General features: G+C 46.7%; 1 protein-coding gene across 2 annotated transcripts in view; it reads right to left on the bottom strand.

Moving 5' to 3' along the window:
- The window catches only part of GFRA4 (GDNF family receptor alpha 4), a 76703-nt gene that overhangs the window by 7931 nt on the left and 47635 nt on the right, over positions 1-21137 (bottom strand). The window contains exons 2-5 of one of the 2 annotated variants that reach the window (XM_071808437.1): positions 10431-10706; positions 7678-7758; positions 3612-3957; positions 349-458 (exon numbers count right to left, since the gene is read on the bottom strand). In XM_071808437.1, coding sequence (XP_071664538.1) covers positions 349-458; positions 3612-3957; positions 7678-7758; positions 10431-10706 — 813 coding nt within the window. Of the gene's footprint in view, positions 1-348; positions 459-3611; positions 3958-7677; positions 7759-10430; positions 10710-21137 lie in introns of both variants that reach the window. The other variant, XM_065836717.2, reaches the window with a different exon arrangement.

Genomic DNA, 21137 nt, shown 5'->3' with positions numbered 1-21137 from the left:
TGGCCTTTCTGTACTTAAAAGTGGACAATAAGAAAGATGGGGACAGACTTTTCAGCAGTGCCTGTTGCGATAGGACAAGGGGTGATGGTTTTAAACTAAAAGAGGGGAGATTCAGGCTGGACATGAGGAAGAAATTGTTGTCCCTGAGGGTGATGAGAGCCTGGCCCAGGTTGGGCAGAGAGGTGGTGGATGAACCATCCCTGGAGACATCCCAGGCCAGGCTGGACGGGGCTCTGAGCAACCTGAGCTGGTGAAGATGTCCCTGCTCATGGCAGGGGTGGCACTGGGGGAGCTGGGAAGGTCCCTTCAACCCAAACTGCCCTATGATTCTGTGACACAGCGTCTCACCGATGATGCCCGTGTACGCCAGCAGACAGGCAGCGTAACTTTCCCTCCGGCAGCCGCTCGCAGACTGCAGGGACGGCTGGCAATTAAACTGGAACTCCGCATAGCGTGACCTGATGGAACGAGAGCACAAAACGGGACACACTAGCACAGATAATAGCACGCTGGTCATGTTTACAGAAGGCAAGGCATTTGCAAAATCCTTTGCTGCAGTAGGTGTTGCTAATCCAGTTTGAATTCATATCATTTTACACTCTCCTGCCCCCCGCAACAAACCCCGAAGTGAATTTGAGATGACACATGAATAGGTGCTGTAGCTAATGTTTTACAGGCTTCCTCTGGGACTGCAACAATGGTGCAATCTTGGAAGAAATATTTGTTTTCTGGTGTGTGAAGCTGGTTTTCAAGGAAAGAGCTGCTGCAGGCAGCGAGGGAATTCATTCTGCATTGCCACTATCTGACTCTTGGGTAATAACCTCCCCAAGGACCTAAGCCTTCATTTTGGGACTGATTTGCTGAAAGAATCACTCTGGTCCAGTTTCTCTCTCTTCAAAGGCTGCGTTCTAAATGTAGCTGAGGTCATCCTAAGATTAAGAGAAATGCCCAAAGGCTCAGATATGAAATGTTCTACCCACTATCAGAGCTGCTGTTACATCCTCTGCTTCAGGCACTCATTCTTAGGAGAAGTTTGGACTTTCTGAAGCTTCTGGAGCAAGAGGTGTATGGCTCCCCTGTTAGATTGGTTGGATAAACTTTGCAGATCATGCTGACAAACAGATATTTGCCACCTATTTCTTTAGGGAAGAGTCAGTTGTTAGCTCATAGGTGTTTGGACATTGTAGGATTTCCAAGACACCTATACAGGGCTTTCAGGTAGGACACAGGACCTACTGGAGATTCAGATCCATCCAAACAGGAGTCCCATGGCCAGGTAAGAAGACATCTCACATAGCATTTGAGCTGCTTAGGAAACTCCAGCAAGCACTAGAACTGCAGTGTGTGAACTGGGCGTCTCAAATGTTTGCTCTGCATGGGTAATCTCAAAAAAACTGAGCATTTTGCTCCTTCCAACCAGCCTCTTTCTTCCAGACATGTTGTCAGTGCTCCTGGTCATTGTCAGCACTCCGACTTGCACTTTCCTGCCCACTTGTCTCCTCCTCCCCCATCCTTTTCTTTGTTCCCATGACTTGTCCCATATAAACCCCTTTCTCCTGTGCCATGATCAGGAAAGCTCTTCTTGCCCAAATTTTTTGCTGCATTATTTAGGAAAGGGAGGTAGTGATTGCAGGTTCTGTATTATTCATGTTAGTAGACCCCAGCCCTCCAAGCTGGGAAATTCAAGGGGTTACAGCTGTGGAGAAGCTGCAGGAGGACTAAGCAGCGTGGGCAGGATTAACCCTGGAGTATTTTACTCTATTTCTTTAAAGTGCCATGATTTGTTACTGGTTCTCCCTGTGGTTTCTGCACTGCTAGCTTTGACCGGGTCAGACGCCAACCCCTTGCTCCCACTGTGTCTCTAGAGGATGTTTTATATTATATATTCAGAGACCAAGGAACCAGATAATTAACAGCTGTGCCGCTTGCAGGAAATGTTTTCCTGCCTCCTGGGAAGCAACACCAGGAGACCCTCTGAACCTCTTCTTCCCTGCTGGGCCTGCTTGTCTTGTTATGGAGAGGGCAGCACCCCTCTATTTTGGATTCCCTGGGTATCTTCAGATGTATTGCTCAATTGTTCTCCTTATTCCATGTTTCTGGGGTGCAGAGGGGTGAGGGTATTAGTACTGGTCCATCCTTTCAGTAGGATGAGGCTCCTCTCACCTCCCTTTGTGAAAAGACATAATTTAAAAATTGTAATTTAAAGATGATGTGCTAGTAGGGGGTGGCTGCTGGAAGGTCAGCTCAGGGGGTCCCAAAGCCTACAATAATTAGGGACTGGGACAATACTGGGAGATTTTCAGCCTGAAGAAGGGAAAGTTCTGGGGAGACCTTATTATAGCCTTTTTGTACTTAAAAGGAGTCGATAAGAAAGATGGGGACAGACTTTTCAGCAAGGCCTGCTGCGATGGGACAAGGGGCGATGGTTTTAAACTAAAGAAGGGAGATTCAGGCTGGACATGAGGAAGAAATTGTTGACCCTGAGGGTGGTGAGAGCCTGGCCCAGATTGGGCAGAGAGGTGGTGGATGAACCATCCCTGGAGACATCCCAGGCCAGGCTGGACGGGGCTCTGAGCAACCTGAGCTGGTGAAGATGTCCCTGCTCATAGCAGGGGGGGCACTGGGGGAGCTGGGAAGGTCCCTCCAACCCGAATTATTCTGTGATTCTATGTGTCCTGCACTTATTGTTCTGCTCTTCTCTAGGTGTCTACTCATGGCCACAGCTGCACACAAGACACTGGGCTGGGACCACCACATTTGGTGCAGTACTGCTGATGTTGGGGTCTTTCATTTCTTACTGACAGATAGGATCCACTCCTGAGAGCTGTATGTGGATTAACTTCTGGAGACTTTTTTTTCGAGAAATAGACGGGTAAAAACAGTACAACTGGGTGGAAAAGCACTCAAGCGGTATGTCTGTGAGTGCACATTTGGATGGGTCTGTGGATGGGTGTATGCACAGGGTTTGAATAGAAACAGAGAAATGAACCACCCTGGCCACATACTGCATGATAGATCTGGAGTGACAACTGTGACCCTGAGCCTGCTATTGCAATCACTAGAACATCCAGCCTTGCAGCAGAAGGGTATATTTTTTATATATATATGGTTAATTTCTCTTATTTAAAAAAAAAAAATGAAGCCATGGTTTTAGGGTATCTACATGTGCCTGTCACTGTTGGAATACCTTGGGTGCTCCTGTAGGATGCTCTTGGCTAGGGAAGACAGACAGTGAGGAGACAGGTTGGTGGAAGTGGCTGCAAGCACCACACACCACATCCCTGCATAGCCTGCACTTTTCTGGAAATATTTCCATAGCACATTTGCCAAAAACCCATAGAGAAGATCTAAAGAACTCCAGCACAAACATTTCAAATCTTCTCCTATTTGTTAACACCTTCCATATAAAGCATGAGACAAGGACACGGGTCACAGGAAGGGGACACTCAGGCAATGGCCCATCAGTGGGTTGTGGTGGGATATGTGTCCCCAGACAGGACCCTTCAGATGAGCATGTTGGCTCTGGGCACAGGGCCGTCACTGGTGCATGGTCCCCAGGCTTGTCTGAGGGACAGCTCTCCATGTTGGCCACCCCGCTGTGCAAACCTTACCTGCAGACGTAGTTTTCCCGGCAGGAGTCCAGAGGCGCCAGGCAGTTGGGCTTCTCCTTGGACTCGTAGGAGCAGGCAGGAACGATGGTCTGCCGCCGGCGTTCGGCACAGGCCGTGTCGTCGCAGGGGCAGAAGAGCAGCTCATGGGTGTATTCTGGTGGCACGCGGTCGAAGAACTTGCGCAGAGCCTTGTGGCACTTGGAGCGGTTGCAGGTGTCGGCCCGGGCCAGGCGGCGGATGCAGAAGGAGACGTACTCCGTCCGCAGCCGCTGGCACATCTCATCCACGTTGCAGGCTTTGGCAGCATCCAGGCATCTGTTCACCTGAGTCACTTCATTCTCGGACCCTGCAAGGTGGTGGAAGATGGTGATGGGGTTTTGCGCTGACCTCCCCACCAGCTTCACCACCCTGTGCTCAGACCTTCATCCCTGTCCTGCTCCCATCCATAGAATCATAGAATGGTTTGGGTTGGAAGGGACCTTCAAAGCTCATCCAGTCCAACCCCTACCACGAGCAGGGACATCTTCACCTAGATCAAGTTGCTCAGAGCCCTGTCCAGCCTGGCCTTGAATGTTTCCAGGGATGGGGCATCTACCACCTCATGTACCACCATGGCCACCTCAGCGATGCCAAATACCCCTCTAGGAAGGCCAGGGTGAAGTTCACACTTGCTCTCTGCATCCCAGCAGGGTCAAATCCCTTTTCCCTATTCACGTTTCCCAAGAGGTGCCATGGACACACAACAAACCTCACAGCTCAGAGCCTGCTCCACCAACCTCCTACATCTACTGCAATGAAGTTTTATTCTACTCTGGGTGTCTCATAACACTTTAGCAACACAAATAAATCAACTTGAGTCCTGGGAAGACAGAAGTCATTAGAAAGCACACCTACTCATTGCCATGACTGGATCCACCAGTATGATGGGATCTCTTCTAATGAACCTTACTTTTCAAAAAATTTGTTTAAGATCAAACACTGTCAGTGGCTGTGCCAGGTTTCCTGACACATGGGTGGTCTTCACCAACCCTTTCACTCCAGACTCTCTACCCTGTGCAATGAGTTTCCCTAGGCCTCCAGAGGGTCAAGTTGGGCTTTGTCAGCACCTGCACTATGTTCATCCCAGGATCTGCCCAACTAAGTGAGAGCTGTCCGGATCTCAGAGCCCCCCAGCAGTGCTCTGGCTTCCCCCATCCAGAACAGTCCTTCCCAGTATGGCCATCTTCTTGATGGGATGGGGATTGGAGCTACTATTCAACCTTATGCCCTGGGACCTTGATGCTACCTACACATGAGCACACATAGGTCTCTCACCGCAGCCTTTGCAAGGTCACCCCTTTGGTAAAATCACTCTGCATTTCCACCCTCTTAAAGAAGAGGGGAACAAAAATCCAGGATAATAAAGCAAAAACTGCTGACATATGAGAATCACATTGTCTTTGGCAGGCAAATAGGGGTCCCATGAGTTTACATGCCAACAACCTCCTCTGCAAACAGGGGAATAGGTAAGAGCGAAAAATACTTGTATAACACTGATTCTATGGCTCCTTCAAAGATAGTTGGGGCTCTTTTCATAGAGAGGGGAAATGCTACAGAGTCCCTGGTAGGAGCTGGTTGAGAAATTAGGCTCTGCCTGATGAGAGAGATAAGATCAGGGTCCACCAAGCATGAGAGAGAAAATTAATTTGAAGCAGTGTTTCACTTCTCTGAATAAAGCCCATGACCTGAAGCACAGTAGAAGGACTTTTTCCTGAGCAGAGGAGGATTTTTCACAGAGAAAAATCCCCAGAATGATAAATTTCCAGGGCAGAGTCAAGCCCTATCTTTGGCCTGGAGTTAAAACCAGCCAGTCACTGCTGACAAATGTAAAAACGTTGACAGTCTCTCTGAGCACTTAAAAACTGGCTGCCCTCCTTCATTTTCACTGACGTTATCAGATTCTCCTTCTCCGAGCATTTATTTTTCCCTTCTTCACGTCCCAACTGCTCGCAGTGAACTGGAAGTAAAATTCCAAGTTTTTGCAGTTATTTTGTGACGGGTGAAACTGCTGCTCGGTGTGTTCCTACCACGTAGGTAATTGCCTTTAAAAATGCCCAATGATCAATATTCTTAGAGCAACAGTTTACGCTGGGGAGCTGCCAGGAAAAGTGTAGGAAACTGTTACTTGGAAGGGTTTCATTACCCATTCAGTTAATGAACCACAAGGAACGCGCTCCCTTTTCTCCTCTTCCCACACAACAATGAAGGATGTGCTTTTTCAAATAGCCACTACAATTAGAGTGGAGGGGTGTAATTCCACTTGTACATCTTTAATAGTGAGTATTCTTTATTTATTTTTTAAATTGGGTTAAAAACATCTGTTGATCTGACATAGGTCATGGGAATGTCTTCTGTTTCAACAAGTTATTGGGAGTTATTTTTTTGGTAGATTTGAAAGGGGGTCCTTTGGCAATGCTGACTGTATAATCCTGGGCTCTGGACAAGCATGAGGTGACAGGTTGTAAGATGTGTTATAGAAGGCATTGATGAGTATAAATAGTAAAAAAATGGCTAAACCAAGAAATGTCACATCCCTAGATGGATGCTGAGTCCTTTGGTACATACCCCTGCTGCTCTGCTCCCATTCGCTTTGCTGCCCAACCAGTTTCAGCCTGCTTTAAAAACCTGACAATGTGTTAACCATGCATAAAGATCCGCATCCCTGGATTTTGCCGTGCTCTGGAGAGCCCTGTAGGACTTCCAGTGAAAGAGGAAAAACTCGAGCAAAGGAGGCCATGACCCAGCAAACGGCTTTGTGCATGCTTCACTTTCCATGCTCAAATCAGTGAAGTGGAGTCAATAAGAAGATGTGAGGTCAGGGAGAGCCCTCCCTCTTCCCCTCACTGCTCAGATTGTTGATGGCTGATGGGTTAATTTGCTCCTGGATGTTTTCACCTAACAAGTGCCTTGCCATCTGAGGGACTGCAGACATCCACTGGCTGCAGGGCTGTGCTGCTCTTGATGCTTGGGTGCATCCAGCTGTGGATGCCACCCCAAAGTCAGGTGCAGGTTTGGGAAGAGCAGCAACAGGATTGCTGTGCTGTCACATCTGACAGAGACACAAGGAAGAAGTTTTTTTACACTGAGGGTGGTGAGAGCCTGGCCCAGGTTGGGCAGAGAGGTGGTGGATGAACCATCCCTGGAGACATCCCAGGCCAGGCTGGACGGGGCTCTGAGCAACCTGAGCTGGTGAAGATGTCCCTGCTCATGGCAGGGGTGGCACTGGGGGAGCTGGGAAGGTCCCTTCCAAAACAAACTGTTCTATGATTCTATTATTACCTGCTCCCAGATGGGTAGTTTGGTAAAAAAATCACTGTTGGTAAAGCTTCCCCATGGCTGTGGTGCATAAGCAGAGCTGAATGCTGGTTGTGGTGGCAGCTGTGATGTTGGTGATGGATGGCTTAAGAGCCACCACACTGACCTTTTAACTGCTGAGCAGGGGTTCATGTCCTTGGAGAGGTTAAAAGGTGTCAGGCAGCTCTGCTCATGTTATTAAGCGGATTACTTGATGCAGATCAGAACATGGGTCTGAGTCCTGAGGTCGCCCTCAGGGCATGAGGTTAAAGGCTGTGGCTGGGATCAAGCAGGAGGCTGGGTTATTGACATTTCGCCTGCAGTGTTTGACCCTGTGACTGATGTGGATGTACATTCTTGTACCTAGTGATACCCAAGCAGCAAGGTGTCTGCATGGCAGAGGTCATCCACCTGCTATGGAGAATCAGCCCACCTGTGATGGCTCGCTGGAAGAGGCCTTCCTACCACAGCCCTCAGTCCCAGCCCTTCACAGACCAGACAGGAAAAGGCAAAGAATGAAAATCACAAGTGATTTTTTTCCTGTGTTCTTCTACCAACAGTTTAGCACAGGAATCATAAGCAGCTCAGTGGAAAAATGATTGCAAGACCTCAGCAATGCTTTGTGAAGAGCCCACAAAGGACTGCCTTGTCCATAGCGCTTGATCCCACAGCCAGTTCCCCCTGTTTGGACCACTCAATGTAGGAGCATCTTCCCACCTGCCCACCTACCTACCTGCAGTGATGGATGCCAGACGGACGTAATCAAAGCCTCTGATGAACGGCTCATAGGGGGAACTCTCCAGTACATTCATGCCTGGGTAGAAAAGAGAAGTTGGTAAGAAGGCAACTGAGGTTCCTGAGGGATGTCCAGGATGTACAAGGTTCAACAGATGCATTGCAGGTTTGCTTGGTGGGTCCAAGGGGTTGTGTGCTCTAAAGACCGTAAGTAAATGGATGCTCAGAGTCACAGGAACTGATGAATGTTCGTCATTCATCAGTTCCTGTGACTCTGAGCATCCATTTACCTTAGAGAAGGGAATAGGATGTAACTGTTTTTTAAAAAATACATCACAGGTTTGGAGTAGGACAGCCTCTTAGGGAACTGTTGAGTTGCAATTCTCTACAGCTTGAGTCTTGGGTCCCTTGACAGGGATTGCCACTGAAGACACCAGACTGTAACACGAGTTCTCCCTCATGAGCAGAGTTCAAAGCACCAGCTCCCTACATACATGGGACTTCCATCAGTATCCTTGCTGTTTCCTATATGTCCCTCCCTGGGTCGATGGACCTCACCTGTTTCTAGGACACAGCCAGGGCTGTTTGTGTGGCAAGACACACACCTTCATATTTACTAACGCCTCTCCCCTTCTCCTTTCTTACTCAGCATAGAGCTAATGACCCACAGCTCCCGCAGAAACTTCTCCTATTCATTTTTAACTTGCTGGGAAGTTAATTTTATTCAATGGGTGCATTCCTTTCCTCCGCTCAATGGTCTGTAATGCCCCATCATCCTGACAGATACCACAGAATATTATTGAAGCAAACAGCTCAGTATCACCTTTTTTTTTTCCTTCTTTTTTTTATTAGACATTTAGATGGATATGGACAGCAGCAGATGTACTGGCTGGGATAAAAGGACTATCAAACTTCATGCTTGGGGCATATGCTGATCACCAGCTGCGGTCAGGAAGAAATAGCTCCCAGGGTACACAGCCCTGTGCCATTACCACAGGTGCATTACAAGGCAGCTTTACACCTTCATTGAAATATCTTGCATCGTTACTGACTGGAGAGGGGACCATTTGTATGTTCAGCGTAGCAGTTTTATGTCCTGATGATATAGCACCTTATCAGAGAATTGTTATCGGGTTGTCATCATGTTATTGTGTCTCCAAATGGGAAGGTGGCTAAACACAGGCGCACTCAAGAGAAGCTGAGTAAATAGGAAGCTTTGTAAATTCCCTGAGCACACACTTCCACAATTGATTTTATAAGAGGGCTTCTAGGAAGCTTTTTACAGCCTCCTGGGTATGTATGACAGAGACAAAGCCCTACACGGAGCATGTGGATCAGCTTCTTTCTCAGTCAATTAAACATGTGTAAGGACTCTAAAACATGTGACTATTATGAAATATATTTCCCTGGGGAAATTAAGGCAAGGAAATCAAAGGTTTGGAAGTGTGAATCTGCATTGCAAGTGAACTCGGTGCTTGAAAAAAATGGAACATAACAGCAGATGAGAGTAGGGCAGAGTCTTGGCAGTCTCTGATAGCAGCCCTCTCACAGTCATCCCCAGGATGAAGGTCCCAAGCAGGAAGCCCACCCAGCCTGGCCATCCAGCACCCATCTCCTGCTCAGCATCTGGAGACCCACACCTGTCCCCAGCACTCCCTGCCATCTTCTTCCCGCTCTTCCAGCAGCGGTCCCAGAGCTGGGAGTCCTCCTGACACCCTTGTCCTGCACAACCACATCACCGATTGACCGTGTCCAAAGCTTCAGACCATGAAGCTTGCAACTCAGCCTGTGAAGATGAATAGAGGCTCTGGATTGCCACCACTTCCCCAGGCTGCATTTCAATGGAAAGTATGGGCTCACCTGGCAGGTAGCTATGGGAAAGGTTGGATCCTGGAGAGCACAGAGGTCTCATTTCCCCAGTCAGCTCATGTTACCATGCTCTCCACCGTGGTGCCCAAAAGCTTTCCATGAAGTTGATGAAGCAGTTCCCTTTCTGGCAAGCCTGTGCATTATAGTCTCCATCCTCTTTGTTTTGCTTGGCCCTTTGGCCTGTGTTATCACCCTGCACCTTTCCTTTCAGCTTTCAGCCAGCAGTGTTTTATTAATCTATTTTGCAGCCCATGGCTGGAAGGTTCTGGTTTATTCCCCATTTTAATTTTCATGGTGCATAAAATACTCACCACCCTGACAAGGAAGAGTTATGGCCACTGAGGCGCGCTTTTATGATGACTCTTAAAAAACGTCAAAACCCAAACTTACTAAATACCAGCTCTGGGAACACTTTAAATTCCAACTTGCTGTCATCAGCCTCAAATCTTCACTAACCCAAAGACACTGGTGCATTTGAGAGCCTCCAAGAGGGTAACTTTTTAAAGTTCATTTTGTTTTTTCCTCAATGTCCATGCTTCCTATAGCGTTTCTGTAAAATCCACAGCTTTCACGGTCTTGGCTAGCATACTCCAATGCTAAACATACCATGCATTTCCCCCGCAAAAGATCTCAAGTTATACTGGAAATGTCATAAAAAACAGGAGACCAGGTTAAAAAACAAGGAGGAGGTGGCTGAGGTTCTTAGGATTGCTTTCCCCAAAATGCCATTACCATGGGGGTCAGTAGGTCTTGAGAGGGAACAGAATACTACAGGAGTGACCTTTTTTGCAGCCACTTTGGTGCTGGGGGACTCTGCACAAAGCCCCAGCAGTAATTCCCTTGCGGGAAGGCCATCAGAAGCGAGCACCCTGCTCAACCGACCTTCCATCAACGTGTGGTGGATGCTCCAGTAGACGCTCAAGCAGTGCTTCTCCTTTTTCATGCCTCGCTTGCACTTGCAGCCATACAGCTGGCTGGAGAGCAGGGCCGTCACCGTGCTCCGGCACTGGTTCTTGGCGTCGGGGCCCAGCTTGTTGGCTCCATTGCCTGCGATGCATTGCCGGAGGGTCCTGAATTTGGCACTGCAGATGGGGTCGTTGGTGCAGGACTCGCCTGCTTGAAGGCAGTCCCTGCTTGAGCTGACAGCTTCTGCCATACCTTCTGCAAGAAAAACGGAGATGGGGCATGAGGGTGGTGGAGCAACCCTCATAGGGAAATTAATCATACATCCCACCACAGAATCCCAGAATGTGAGGGGTTGGAAGGGACCTGGAAAGCTCATCCAGTGCAATCCCCCCATGGAGCAGGAACACCCAGCTGAGGTTCCACAGGAAGGGGTCCAGGCGGGTTTGAATGTCTGCAGAGAAGGAGACTCCACAACCTCCCTGGGCAGCCTGGGCCAGGCTCTGACACCCTCACCATGAAGATGTTCCATCTCAAATTTAAGTGGAACCTCTTGTGTTCCAGTTTGAACCCATTACCCTACCATCCCATGAGCTAAACCAGGCTGGGACATCCATCTTCATACGCAAAGATGGAAATCCTTCTCATCACCACCCACTCTACAGGCAATGACCTTTTTTCTGAAGTCATCAAGTAGGCAGATCCTTCCCCAGCTGGTCAGCTGGGGTGTTTAAATGCCAAATCTCACCACTCCTGCTCATGAATCACCCCCATGATGGGGCTGACACACACTGGCTGCTCGAGTGTGCTGCAGCACTTCTCAGCAGTGTTGGCAATGAACAAGAGTGGGTGAAATGAAACTAAAGGATCCATGGCACAACCTGAGGTTCAGCACTTCAAACCAACCCTCCCCCATGTTAGTGGGCCACCAATAGCAGTGAGATGCATATGGCCTCCTGCACCTCCAGCAGAGGAGCCAGAAGGAGAGGTGCCTTCTTTCTCCTTGAAACCAGGGTCATCCTGATTTCAGAAAGTGGCCCTGAATGGGATCAGTCTGGAAACAGGATGTGGTGGGTTGACCTTGGCTGGAGATCAGGTGCCCACAAAAGCTGCTAGATCAGTCCCTTCCTGAGCTGAACACAGGAGAGAAAATATGATGAAAGGCTTGTGGGTAGAGACAAGGACAAGGAGATCACTCAGCAATTACTGTCATGGGCAAAACAGACTCAACTGGGAGAAATGAATTTAATTTATTACCAATCAAATCAGAGTAGGATAATGAGAAATAAAAACTAAATCTTAAAACATCTTCCTCCCAGGTTCAACTTCATTCCCAATTTCTTTACTTTCATCCCTGCAGTGATACGGAGGGACAGGGAACAGAGGTTCTGGTCAGTTTATCACACACTGTCCCTGCTGCTCCTTCCTCCTCAGGGGAGGACTCCTCACGATCTTCCGTGTTCCAGCACGGGAGAAAGTTTTCCATTAACTTCTCCAATGTGTCCTTCCCACAGGCTGTAGCTTTTTACAGAATCCCAGAATGGACTGGGTTGGAAAAGCCCTCAGAGATCATCCAGTCCAACCCTTGGTCCAACTCCAGTCCACTGACCAGATCACGGCACTAAGTGCCATGGCCAAGCTCAGTTTACAAACCTCCAGGGCCGGTGAGTCCAGCACCTCCCTGGGCAGCCATTCCAATGCTGACCACTCTCTCTGCACAGAATTGCTTTCTCATCTCCAGCCTCAATTGCCCCTGGCAGAGTTGAAGCCCCTGCCCCCTTGTCCTATTGCTGACTGCCTGGGAGAAGAGCCCAATCCCCCCTGGCTAGAACTGCCCTTCAGGTCGTTCTAGAGAGTGCTGAGCTCACCTCTAAGCCTCCTCTGCTCCAGACTGAACAAGCCCAGCTCTCTCAGCCTCTCCCCATAGGTCTTACAAACTACTCCAGCATGGGATGCAGCCCTTCAGGAACAGATGCTCCAGTATGGGTCTCCCATGGATCACAAGTCCTGCCAGAAAACCTGCTTCACCCTGGGCTCCTCTTTCCACAGATCCTGAAAGGATCTTTCTCCAGCATGGACTTACCCATAGGGCCACAGCCTCCTTTGAACATCCACCTGTGGTCCTCTATGGGCTGCAGGCAGATACGTGCTCCACCATTAACCTTCATGGGCTGCAGCTGGGTATCTGCTCCTCCTTTGACCTCCATGGGATGCAGGTGGAGATCTGCTCCACCCTTAACTTTCATAGCCTGTAGGTGGAGATCTGCTCCATGATGGAGCATTATGGACTGTAGGTGACAGGCTGTCTCACTGTAGCCTGTGACATGGGCTGCATGAGTGCATGGTGACACCCAGGGGGTGAAGGACAAGGTGAATTGCACCACCTTCCATTTGGTGGGGTGCTCTGGAGCATGCTGACCTAGGTCAGGCATGGCTTGTGGGAGCAATGAAGAGGGAAAACTGGTTTATGGAAGGGGAGAATCAGTCCCCGTGCCTATAACATAATTTCACATCTTATAAAAACAGAAACTGCTGCCATGACCTTGAAGGAGGACTTCTCAAATGCTTCCCGAAGGAACTCTTTGTTCCTAACAGAACTTGTCTTCCCATTGGATATGAAGCAGAAGGGTAAGGATACTTTCCCCTTCATGGGGTAGATAAGGCGGGAGCACCTTGTGGTTTTTGAGCCCACAGGGTCTGCTTCTGCTGAGATTCAACTCAGACAACATTAGAAAATCCTCTTCCATCTCTGAGGGCTTCTTGAGATTTCTCCTCCCTCCAAGGGTCTATTGGTCTCTCCATAAAGTCCCTTTTTCCTCCTGCTACCTCTCCTGCCCTGAATTTCTGCACCTGTCTTTGATGCTCCCCATGTTCACCACCTGAGCCCAATATATCCATTTCTCTTCCCTCAGAAGTCCCAAGGTGTTTGCTAAGAAGGACCTGCTTCTGTTGCAGAAAGTAGCAGCTGGTGTTCAGATATTTCAATTACATTTATTACAAACTTTGTGTGAACCCACCAGGAGGTTTCCTTCTGAAACATCCCAATGGCATCTGAAATGCAAAACCTTCCAACAAACTCCAGACTATTTTAAAGTGCCTCATGGCCAACGTGAGGCTTTTGGGTATCTCAAATCTCGCAACACCTCAAATTTGAGTTCTCCTACCCCTGATTTATTCATAGACCTGGTTTATTTAGCACTCAAGACTAGTTTGGATCTGCCAAATGTGGAGAGAGAAGTGATTTCCAACATATAGGAAACTCTGCCTTGGGCTGTCATATCCTGAAGAACTCTGAACACAAGGAAACAGTTTCCTTGAAATATCATTTGGTCTGCAATTTCACTAAGATCTATAAAACGAGCCAGAGCTGCTTATAGTCTCTGCTTCCAGACACCACTGAATTTTCTGTGCACATATTGGAGCTGAATCCATAGGGGTAAAAAAGATATATATATATTTTTGACTTATTTTGCCCAGGCTTTCTCCAAAGGATCTCCTCTGGACAAGGATAAAGAATGGCAGTTTTTATTCTGGAAGAGATGACTTTGTCAGTGTCAAATCAGATGCTAGAAAAGCAGGTTAAAATAGAAATTATGACCCTCCTTCCCCTCTTCACTACATGAATTGCAGAAGATACTCCCCAGGATGGTTATAAACACAGCCAGCCCGTAAAAGCTGTAAAGCATTTTGGGATCCCACTTTAAATAAATCAAGCAGATTGAGCATTTGAGAAATTTTCCTGCAAAATTTTAAGTAAATATATCCTCAAGCTGAGACTTGCTTCACAGAACAAAGGCCAGGGGTGAATACCTACAGCCCAAGCCCAAAGCATAAAACACCCCCCCAGTTCAGACTTTATGACAGAGCTGCTTGGAGCAACCTGAAGCGGAGCGTCACGAATGACCTGTTCCATAATCACGTCACTTAAAACCCAAATCATTCAGGGGCTTTTATTGTTAGAGATGTCTTTGCAACTGAGACAACATAACACCACGTTTTCCTCCTCATACTGCCCCTGAGAGAGTAATTTTCTGCAACATTAAGAGAGCACCTCTTAGGAAAAAAAGAAATAATCTCTGTGACTTATAAAATAGATGCTGCTTCCTAACAGACAGGGACAAAAGCAATATCAGGTCTTCTTTCCCAAAGATGGAGTGACATTTCTGGTTTTGCCTTCAAAACTTGCACCTTGCGTACTCTCCACCGCAGCATTTTCCTCCACATCTGCCCCTGCCTGACCTGGGGGGTTCGATATGCCCTGGGTTGTACATGGCTTGGGCTTCCCGTGTCTTTGCTTTTCTAATAACACACTTTCCAGCTCCCTCTGCTCTCTTTAAAAGGCCATTTGTCTGGGTTTTTATTCCTCACTTGCTGCTAATTTCACGCTGTTTACGGTGGGCAGATGGAGTAATGAGTTTATTTTCACATCCTGTTTGTAGCTATGCTCCACATCTGTCTCTGCTCTTGCCTACCTCAGTGACACTTATATAAAGTTATTCCTAATGTACAGGCATAAGAGAAAAATCTAGTTCTTCCCACTCACTTAACAGACCCTCAGTTCTTCTTATAGAGGTGTTTCAAAGGGCATTTTGTTCAACAAGGAGGTCTGACTCTCCTCCAAAGGGGTAATTTCACTCACCAAGAAAATGCAGCTGTGTCTGGGGTAGGAAAGGATGACACTGACCCCATGTGCCAGTTGGGAAGTGGGGAACAAAATACCTGGAGAACACCAACATGGGGTTCTACCATTCTGATCCAACCAACACTTGGGTTTCAGATGTTTTGGTAGGAACAACATTCCTCCTGGGGCTGTTCAGCCTGGGGCTTTGGGATACATCCCCCTCCCCTCTGTTTTTTGTATGCATGAGGTGTCAATCCTTTTACACCCCTGATTTACACACAGTCCTATGGAGCAATGAACATTGTTATTATTTGCATGACAAACAGTTGACTCCAGAACATTTGGTGTTTACTTTTACAATATTTGCTGCTAAGAGAATAACTATCTGACATCTCCAACAGAGCAACAGGAGTGGTTTATTACCCTTTCAGGTTAGTTGGACATCTTTTACATAATTCTTCCTAAATTAGGCCTGTCAAATCTTGCACAACGAATACAAGTATGATGCCTCTCAGGCCCCTCGTGCTCAGGCTGGATGGACCTCCTGTGCTTTTGCATCTTCCATGCTGTGGGATCCCTTCTGCTCTGCCACCCCATGTGCCTGCTGCACTTCAGAGGTCTTTTGCTGACTACATACGTCACATACAACACGTCATGTTGTGTGAGAGGTGTCTGTCTACAAGCCTTGGTTTGCCTGTAAAGCTGGATGGGTGTCCTCATAGAATCACAGAATAGTTTGGGTTGGAGGGACCTTCCCAGCTCCCCCAGTGCCCCCCCTGCCATGAGCAGGGACATCTTCACCAGCTCAGGTTGCTCAGAGCCCCGTCCAGCCTGGCCTGGGATGTCTCCAAGGATGGGGCATCCACTGTTTCTCTGAGCAACCTGGGCCAGTGTTTTACCACCCAGAATCAGCCTACCAGCCAACCTGTGTAAATGGCTGGGAGATTTTGCAGTACCCAGCAATTCCTTTTGGGATGCTGTTCTCCAGGGAAGGGAAAGTTCCCTTCCATCTGTCTTGCTCTGAGCTTAGTGCACGCTCCGTGCTCCAACACCATGAACACTCAGAGGGCTGGCTCACTATTTTGCTGGATTAGATCAGAGCAGCTTATGCGAGTAGAATGACACCATTTGTTGCTATAAGCCCTCTGTGGACTTCAGATGGTTTTACAAACATAACACATACACATCATGAACTCCCACAGTGCAAACTGATCTTCTTTCACTGGTGATTCTTTCCAGTCAGCACTGAGATGGCGGAATTTGCCGAGAACACCTCGGGAATGTAACGTCTGAGGGTGTCAAAGCAATACTGGAAAGTTCAATGTGCTACATGTCTCGAGCAGACATTAAAAATATGCTTTGTACCTACAACTCTGACCTTTTGCCCCTCACTTTCAGGTTATAAGCAATCTTTTGTCTGTGTTTGCTCTGTGCCTTCAAGCAGGACTTTACAGGCACTGCAGAAATACAAATAAATACAATAACATTCACTTAGTGGTTCCTTCTCTTCTAATAGCTGATCCCTGTAGAAGATAATTTACCCCGGCATGGATTCAAAACCAAAAGAAGCCACGTTCTTCTAATCTCTCTAGCTGCTTAACATAGACTAATATGTGACACCTAGATACCTTCAGAGAAGCCTGAAAACTTGAGTTGTCCTGTTGGTCAAGATCCCTCCTGTGGCAGGAGGTTTATTGAGCAAGCCATCCTTTGGCATGATGGATTTGCACAAGTGAGAGTGAAACGTGGTCACAAGTGTTAAGTGAAAGCCAAAGAGAACTCGGTGAGTTGGATCTTAGACATCTGGCAAGATGAACTCAATAATCCCCAACTTGTCTTCGACTGCTCTTCACATCTGTAGCTCTCTTAGCTATTTGCCAAGGAGGCAAGTGTCACTCTGATGAAGCCCGAAAAGATGAAGCAATTTATTTGTCCCCTACCAAGACAATTACTAGAGCCTGACTGTTAGAAAAAGGGATAAAGCATTAATTGTTGGACTGTGTCTGCAAACTTTAAAGTGGGATGAAAATCTGGAGCCCTCTGATTGTCCATGGTCTGGTGAAGTTACACCATGACTCCATTAGCCTTAAGAAGAAAAGAATTCCTCATGAAATCTCTCACAATGACTTGGGGTGAAGTCTCTCTAGATATCATTACTTTCCTACACGAACACATCCTTTTTGACAAGGCTTCAGCTTTCATTGTCTAAAGATGCCTCTGGAATGCCCCATCCTGCTGGACTGACTCAGCCAGACTAACAACTCAATCAGCTATAAACAATATTCTTATGAAACCAAAATGCAAATCAGACCATCACGCTCAGTTCATGACCTGGTTGCAAATAGTTGTGTACCTATTCCGAATAAGATTAATCCATCTGACCAGAAAGAAGGCTTAAGACTCTTGAGCATCCATGAAACCTCAAACGCTACTCTGAAATGTGTTCTCTGAAACCTGTATCATGCAACAAGACACAAGTTTTGGCAGTGAACGTGATCCATGTCACATTCATTGCTTGCCAAAATTTGGGGACACTATGATACTGATATATTGGGTGGCTTCAGTCCCTGATTTCTGGTGTAACAGAGGTGTTTCCCCATCCCAAAGCAAACCAGCTATGCCACCAACAGGAGATGGTGGTTAGTGGGGCTTGTGGTCACTAGGACCTTAACACAGGTGCCTAAAAATAAGCATCCCATCCTATGCGATGAGCCCATCTAGCAGGGATCTCTAAGGACAACTGTATCGAAGATTGTGAGGTCTCAAGTGCTGGAGGGGATCTCTAAGTGCTTAAAGGACATATGTATAAGACCAGAAGTTCCATGTAAGTTTGGCTTTAAAATGTCCTGGACAGATGGTAGTGACATGAAGATTCTCTGCTGAGGCATAGCAAAGAAAATTTAGACCCAAGATCACTCCTTTTTAGGTCTAACTTTGGCTGGGTCTGCTTGATCATACGAGCTGGTATTCTGTCCCCTTTCCGGCCTCTCATGTCCCTTGTCTAGGGATGTCCTATGTCCTGGACAGGACTCAGACATAGCCGTGTTCACCTAAAATACGATGGTGAGCAAGAGCTTTGATTACATGGTTTCCTGCTAATGCAAGTCTGGTATTTCACCTTCGTATGCTGTAGAAAGCACATCCCAAGGAAGATGACTCAATAAGAATATCGAGGACTCTTTCTATTCAGAATGATCTTTATTCTTCCTATGAGGTTGATCCCAGGAAGACATCGTTGGCACCTTGTCTGTAAGAAAATAATCTGTTATGGATTTTCTCGGAGAGATATGGCACAGTGTGGAAAATGCAGTGAGTATTGTTCATGCCTAGCATTTATTCGGTCAAAAATACAGCTGATGAGACCATGTACAGACTTTACAGCTGAGGCACTAAGTGTATTGCTTTGAATGTGTATTTATTGCTGGTGTTTTAACATAACTCTTACTGGCATATCAAAGTACTTCGAATGAAAGCTGCCACTGAAAGAGGAGTCATTACAACTTCAATTAGCGCTGCATTCGGATGAACTGAGAGTGACCTAAAAAGGATAGAAATTGTCTGTAATGCTCCACACGTGGGTGACTTCCATTTGCCCTGTCCAGTGCTGTGACATTTTCTCTTCCTCTTTGATGTCCTTGAGAAAAGTGTGTGACAGGTCAGAGCTCTCCACTGCGATGGTGAAAGCACCAATCCTGATGTTTTTAATGTTTTTAAGCATGTTGCCACCCTGAATTGAGGTGAAAAGGGGCAATTTTGGATGGGAAGCCAGAGGCTTCTAAAAGTCATAGAATCGTAGAATAGTTCGGGTTGAAGGGACCTTCAAAGCTCATCCATTCCCACTCCTGCCATGAGCAGGGACATCTTCACCAGCTCAGGTTGCTCAGAGCCTGGGATCTCTCCAGGGATGGTTCATCCACCACCTCTCTGGCCAACCAATTACAATTGTAATGTTGATTATTTGCTTTGCACCATCGTCAAGAAACTCAAGACCTTGGTCGTCTCCTGGGTTTGACACACATAAAGGAAATTGAAAGTCCCTGTCCCAGATATAAGTCTAAGGTAAGATGCAAGAAACATGGGGCAAGGGTGGGACAATCCCGTGCAGAGACATGCAAAGACAAATGGAGGTCTATATATGGGGGAACTGGGACAACTAAAGAATAATTCAATCAAAGCAGTATTCATGATGTCAGCTACGTGCTAGACATTCACAACAGTCTCCCCTACTTGGTTTACATGCTCAAGTTCATTATCAGCGATTGCTACGGGGCTGATTTTCCAGTTGTCAGAGGAAAGAAAGTGCTATGTGCTCCCACTGTTAGCACAGGCATTTCTCTTTTGCTTCTAATGGCTACACTTACTCTTCTCAAGGCAGAGCAATGAGAAGCGTGTACTCCCCAAATACAGTCACTGAGCTGTGAGATCCACAAAGAGCTTAATACTGTGGTGTTTGGTTCCTCAACAGTCCAGACCTATAGCAAGATTAATACTAAAAAAAAAAAGTTTCACAAGCCTGTATTTCAATAGGAGATTTTGAGAACGTGCTGTTAATGTGTTCTCTATTTCCTGAGCATAAGCCCCTTATATCTCCCCCTTTTGCAAAGAGAAATTACTCTCTCTTTGCAGCTTATGCTCAGCTGCCCCTAAAACAGCGTTCAGGGGTCATCAGCTACAGAGCCTGTAGTAGCTGAGCTGCTCAGCTATCATTTGATTTTGCACATGTATTTTTATACATCTTTATATCTATCTGTGCCTCGAGATCAGCCCAGCTTGCCAGCCCAGATTTGAATAAGCAAGGCAGTCTGATTCTCAGCTTTCTGAGCAAAATTGCAGCTAGCAGTGATCAGTGCCTTACAGGCAGCTTTCTTAAGTCCAGCAGAGTGAGATACGGATCTTTTTCACAGCCTGTAATGGTTTTATACACATATATAAATATATATATATGTATTTTTTTTTAACTCCCTTAACTCCACTTTGCTTCAAATCATTTAACTGAAGAATGCTGGCATTTGCCACTCTTCAAAATCTTGCCAAGTCCTGTCAATTAAATAAGGACCGCTGTAAAACATGACCATTTCTGGAATCCCATACCTGCCAATAAAAGGTTTACTGTTTCCTACAAGATGCCATAATAGAAGAATCTCTAATAATGCAGTCTCAGAGTACCCTGGGTAATCCAACACGTCCAGTATATCTGACCCATCATCATTGTTTTCTCTCTCTAAGGTAGAAATTATTGACATATTTCACACACATCCATTTAACCCTCTTCTTCATCTCTGTGTTCATTTGTGGCTACCGCAATACATTTCTAGGATCTCACAGGTTCTATAGAATACCTCAGGGCCGGAGTATTTTTGGCACTACTAATTTTTGCACCGGTACACAACACTACCAATTACAGAAAGCTCTGATCTGAATTGATCTGTAATTCCCAAACCTTCTTTCAGTGACAGTGTTAACAGCTTTCTGCAATGCCTTGTCTTTCGCCATGGCCTCCAGAAGTTTATTCCCTACTGTGTTTGAGATGAGAGAAATCTCTTCCAACAGATTTGCATGTGTTATGCTGTTCTCCACATAGTCTTCAAGAACAGACTCCTCACTCTCAGGGCTGTGGTTTGCAGATGACTCAAATCATGGGTGCAGTGGGAGAAATTAACACTAAACACCCTGATGCTTTCTGACAGGTCAGTGAGGTTTTTGATTTGGGAACAATGAACTTGGAGTCCATTTTTTGTTGGGATCCCTCTTCCCTACCTGAATATATTCCTTTAGCATCTCATGAAGCAAACCCACCCCTCTGTGCATTAAGATGTTTTTTCCAGAGTATTTATGAAAACCAATGCCATTGGTCTGCAAAGTGCACAAGAGTTTTGTCACACTGTCCTGAGTCATTTACAAAGGGACTAAATGTCCAGGAGGTTCATCTTCAGGTGGCACAGATTGCCAAAACTCGAGTGTTTGCTTTCTTTTCCCTTTTACTTTCAAATCTCCCTGTCCAGGTTTTCAGTCCTGTTTCATTTTGAGTCTTTCTGCATAACATCCCAGTAAGAAGAATTGTCATC

Source organism: Patagioenas fasciata, chromosome 4 (genome assembly GCF_037038585.1).
Source record: "Patagioenas fasciata isolate bPatFas1 chromosome 4, bPatFas1.hap1, whole genome shotgun sequence".
Taxonomy (NCBI): Eukaryota; Metazoa; Chordata; class Aves; order Columbiformes; family Columbidae; genus Patagioenas; species Patagioenas fasciata.
Note: the sequence above shows the minus strand (reverse complement) of the source record. Positions and strands in the feature narration are given on the sequence as shown.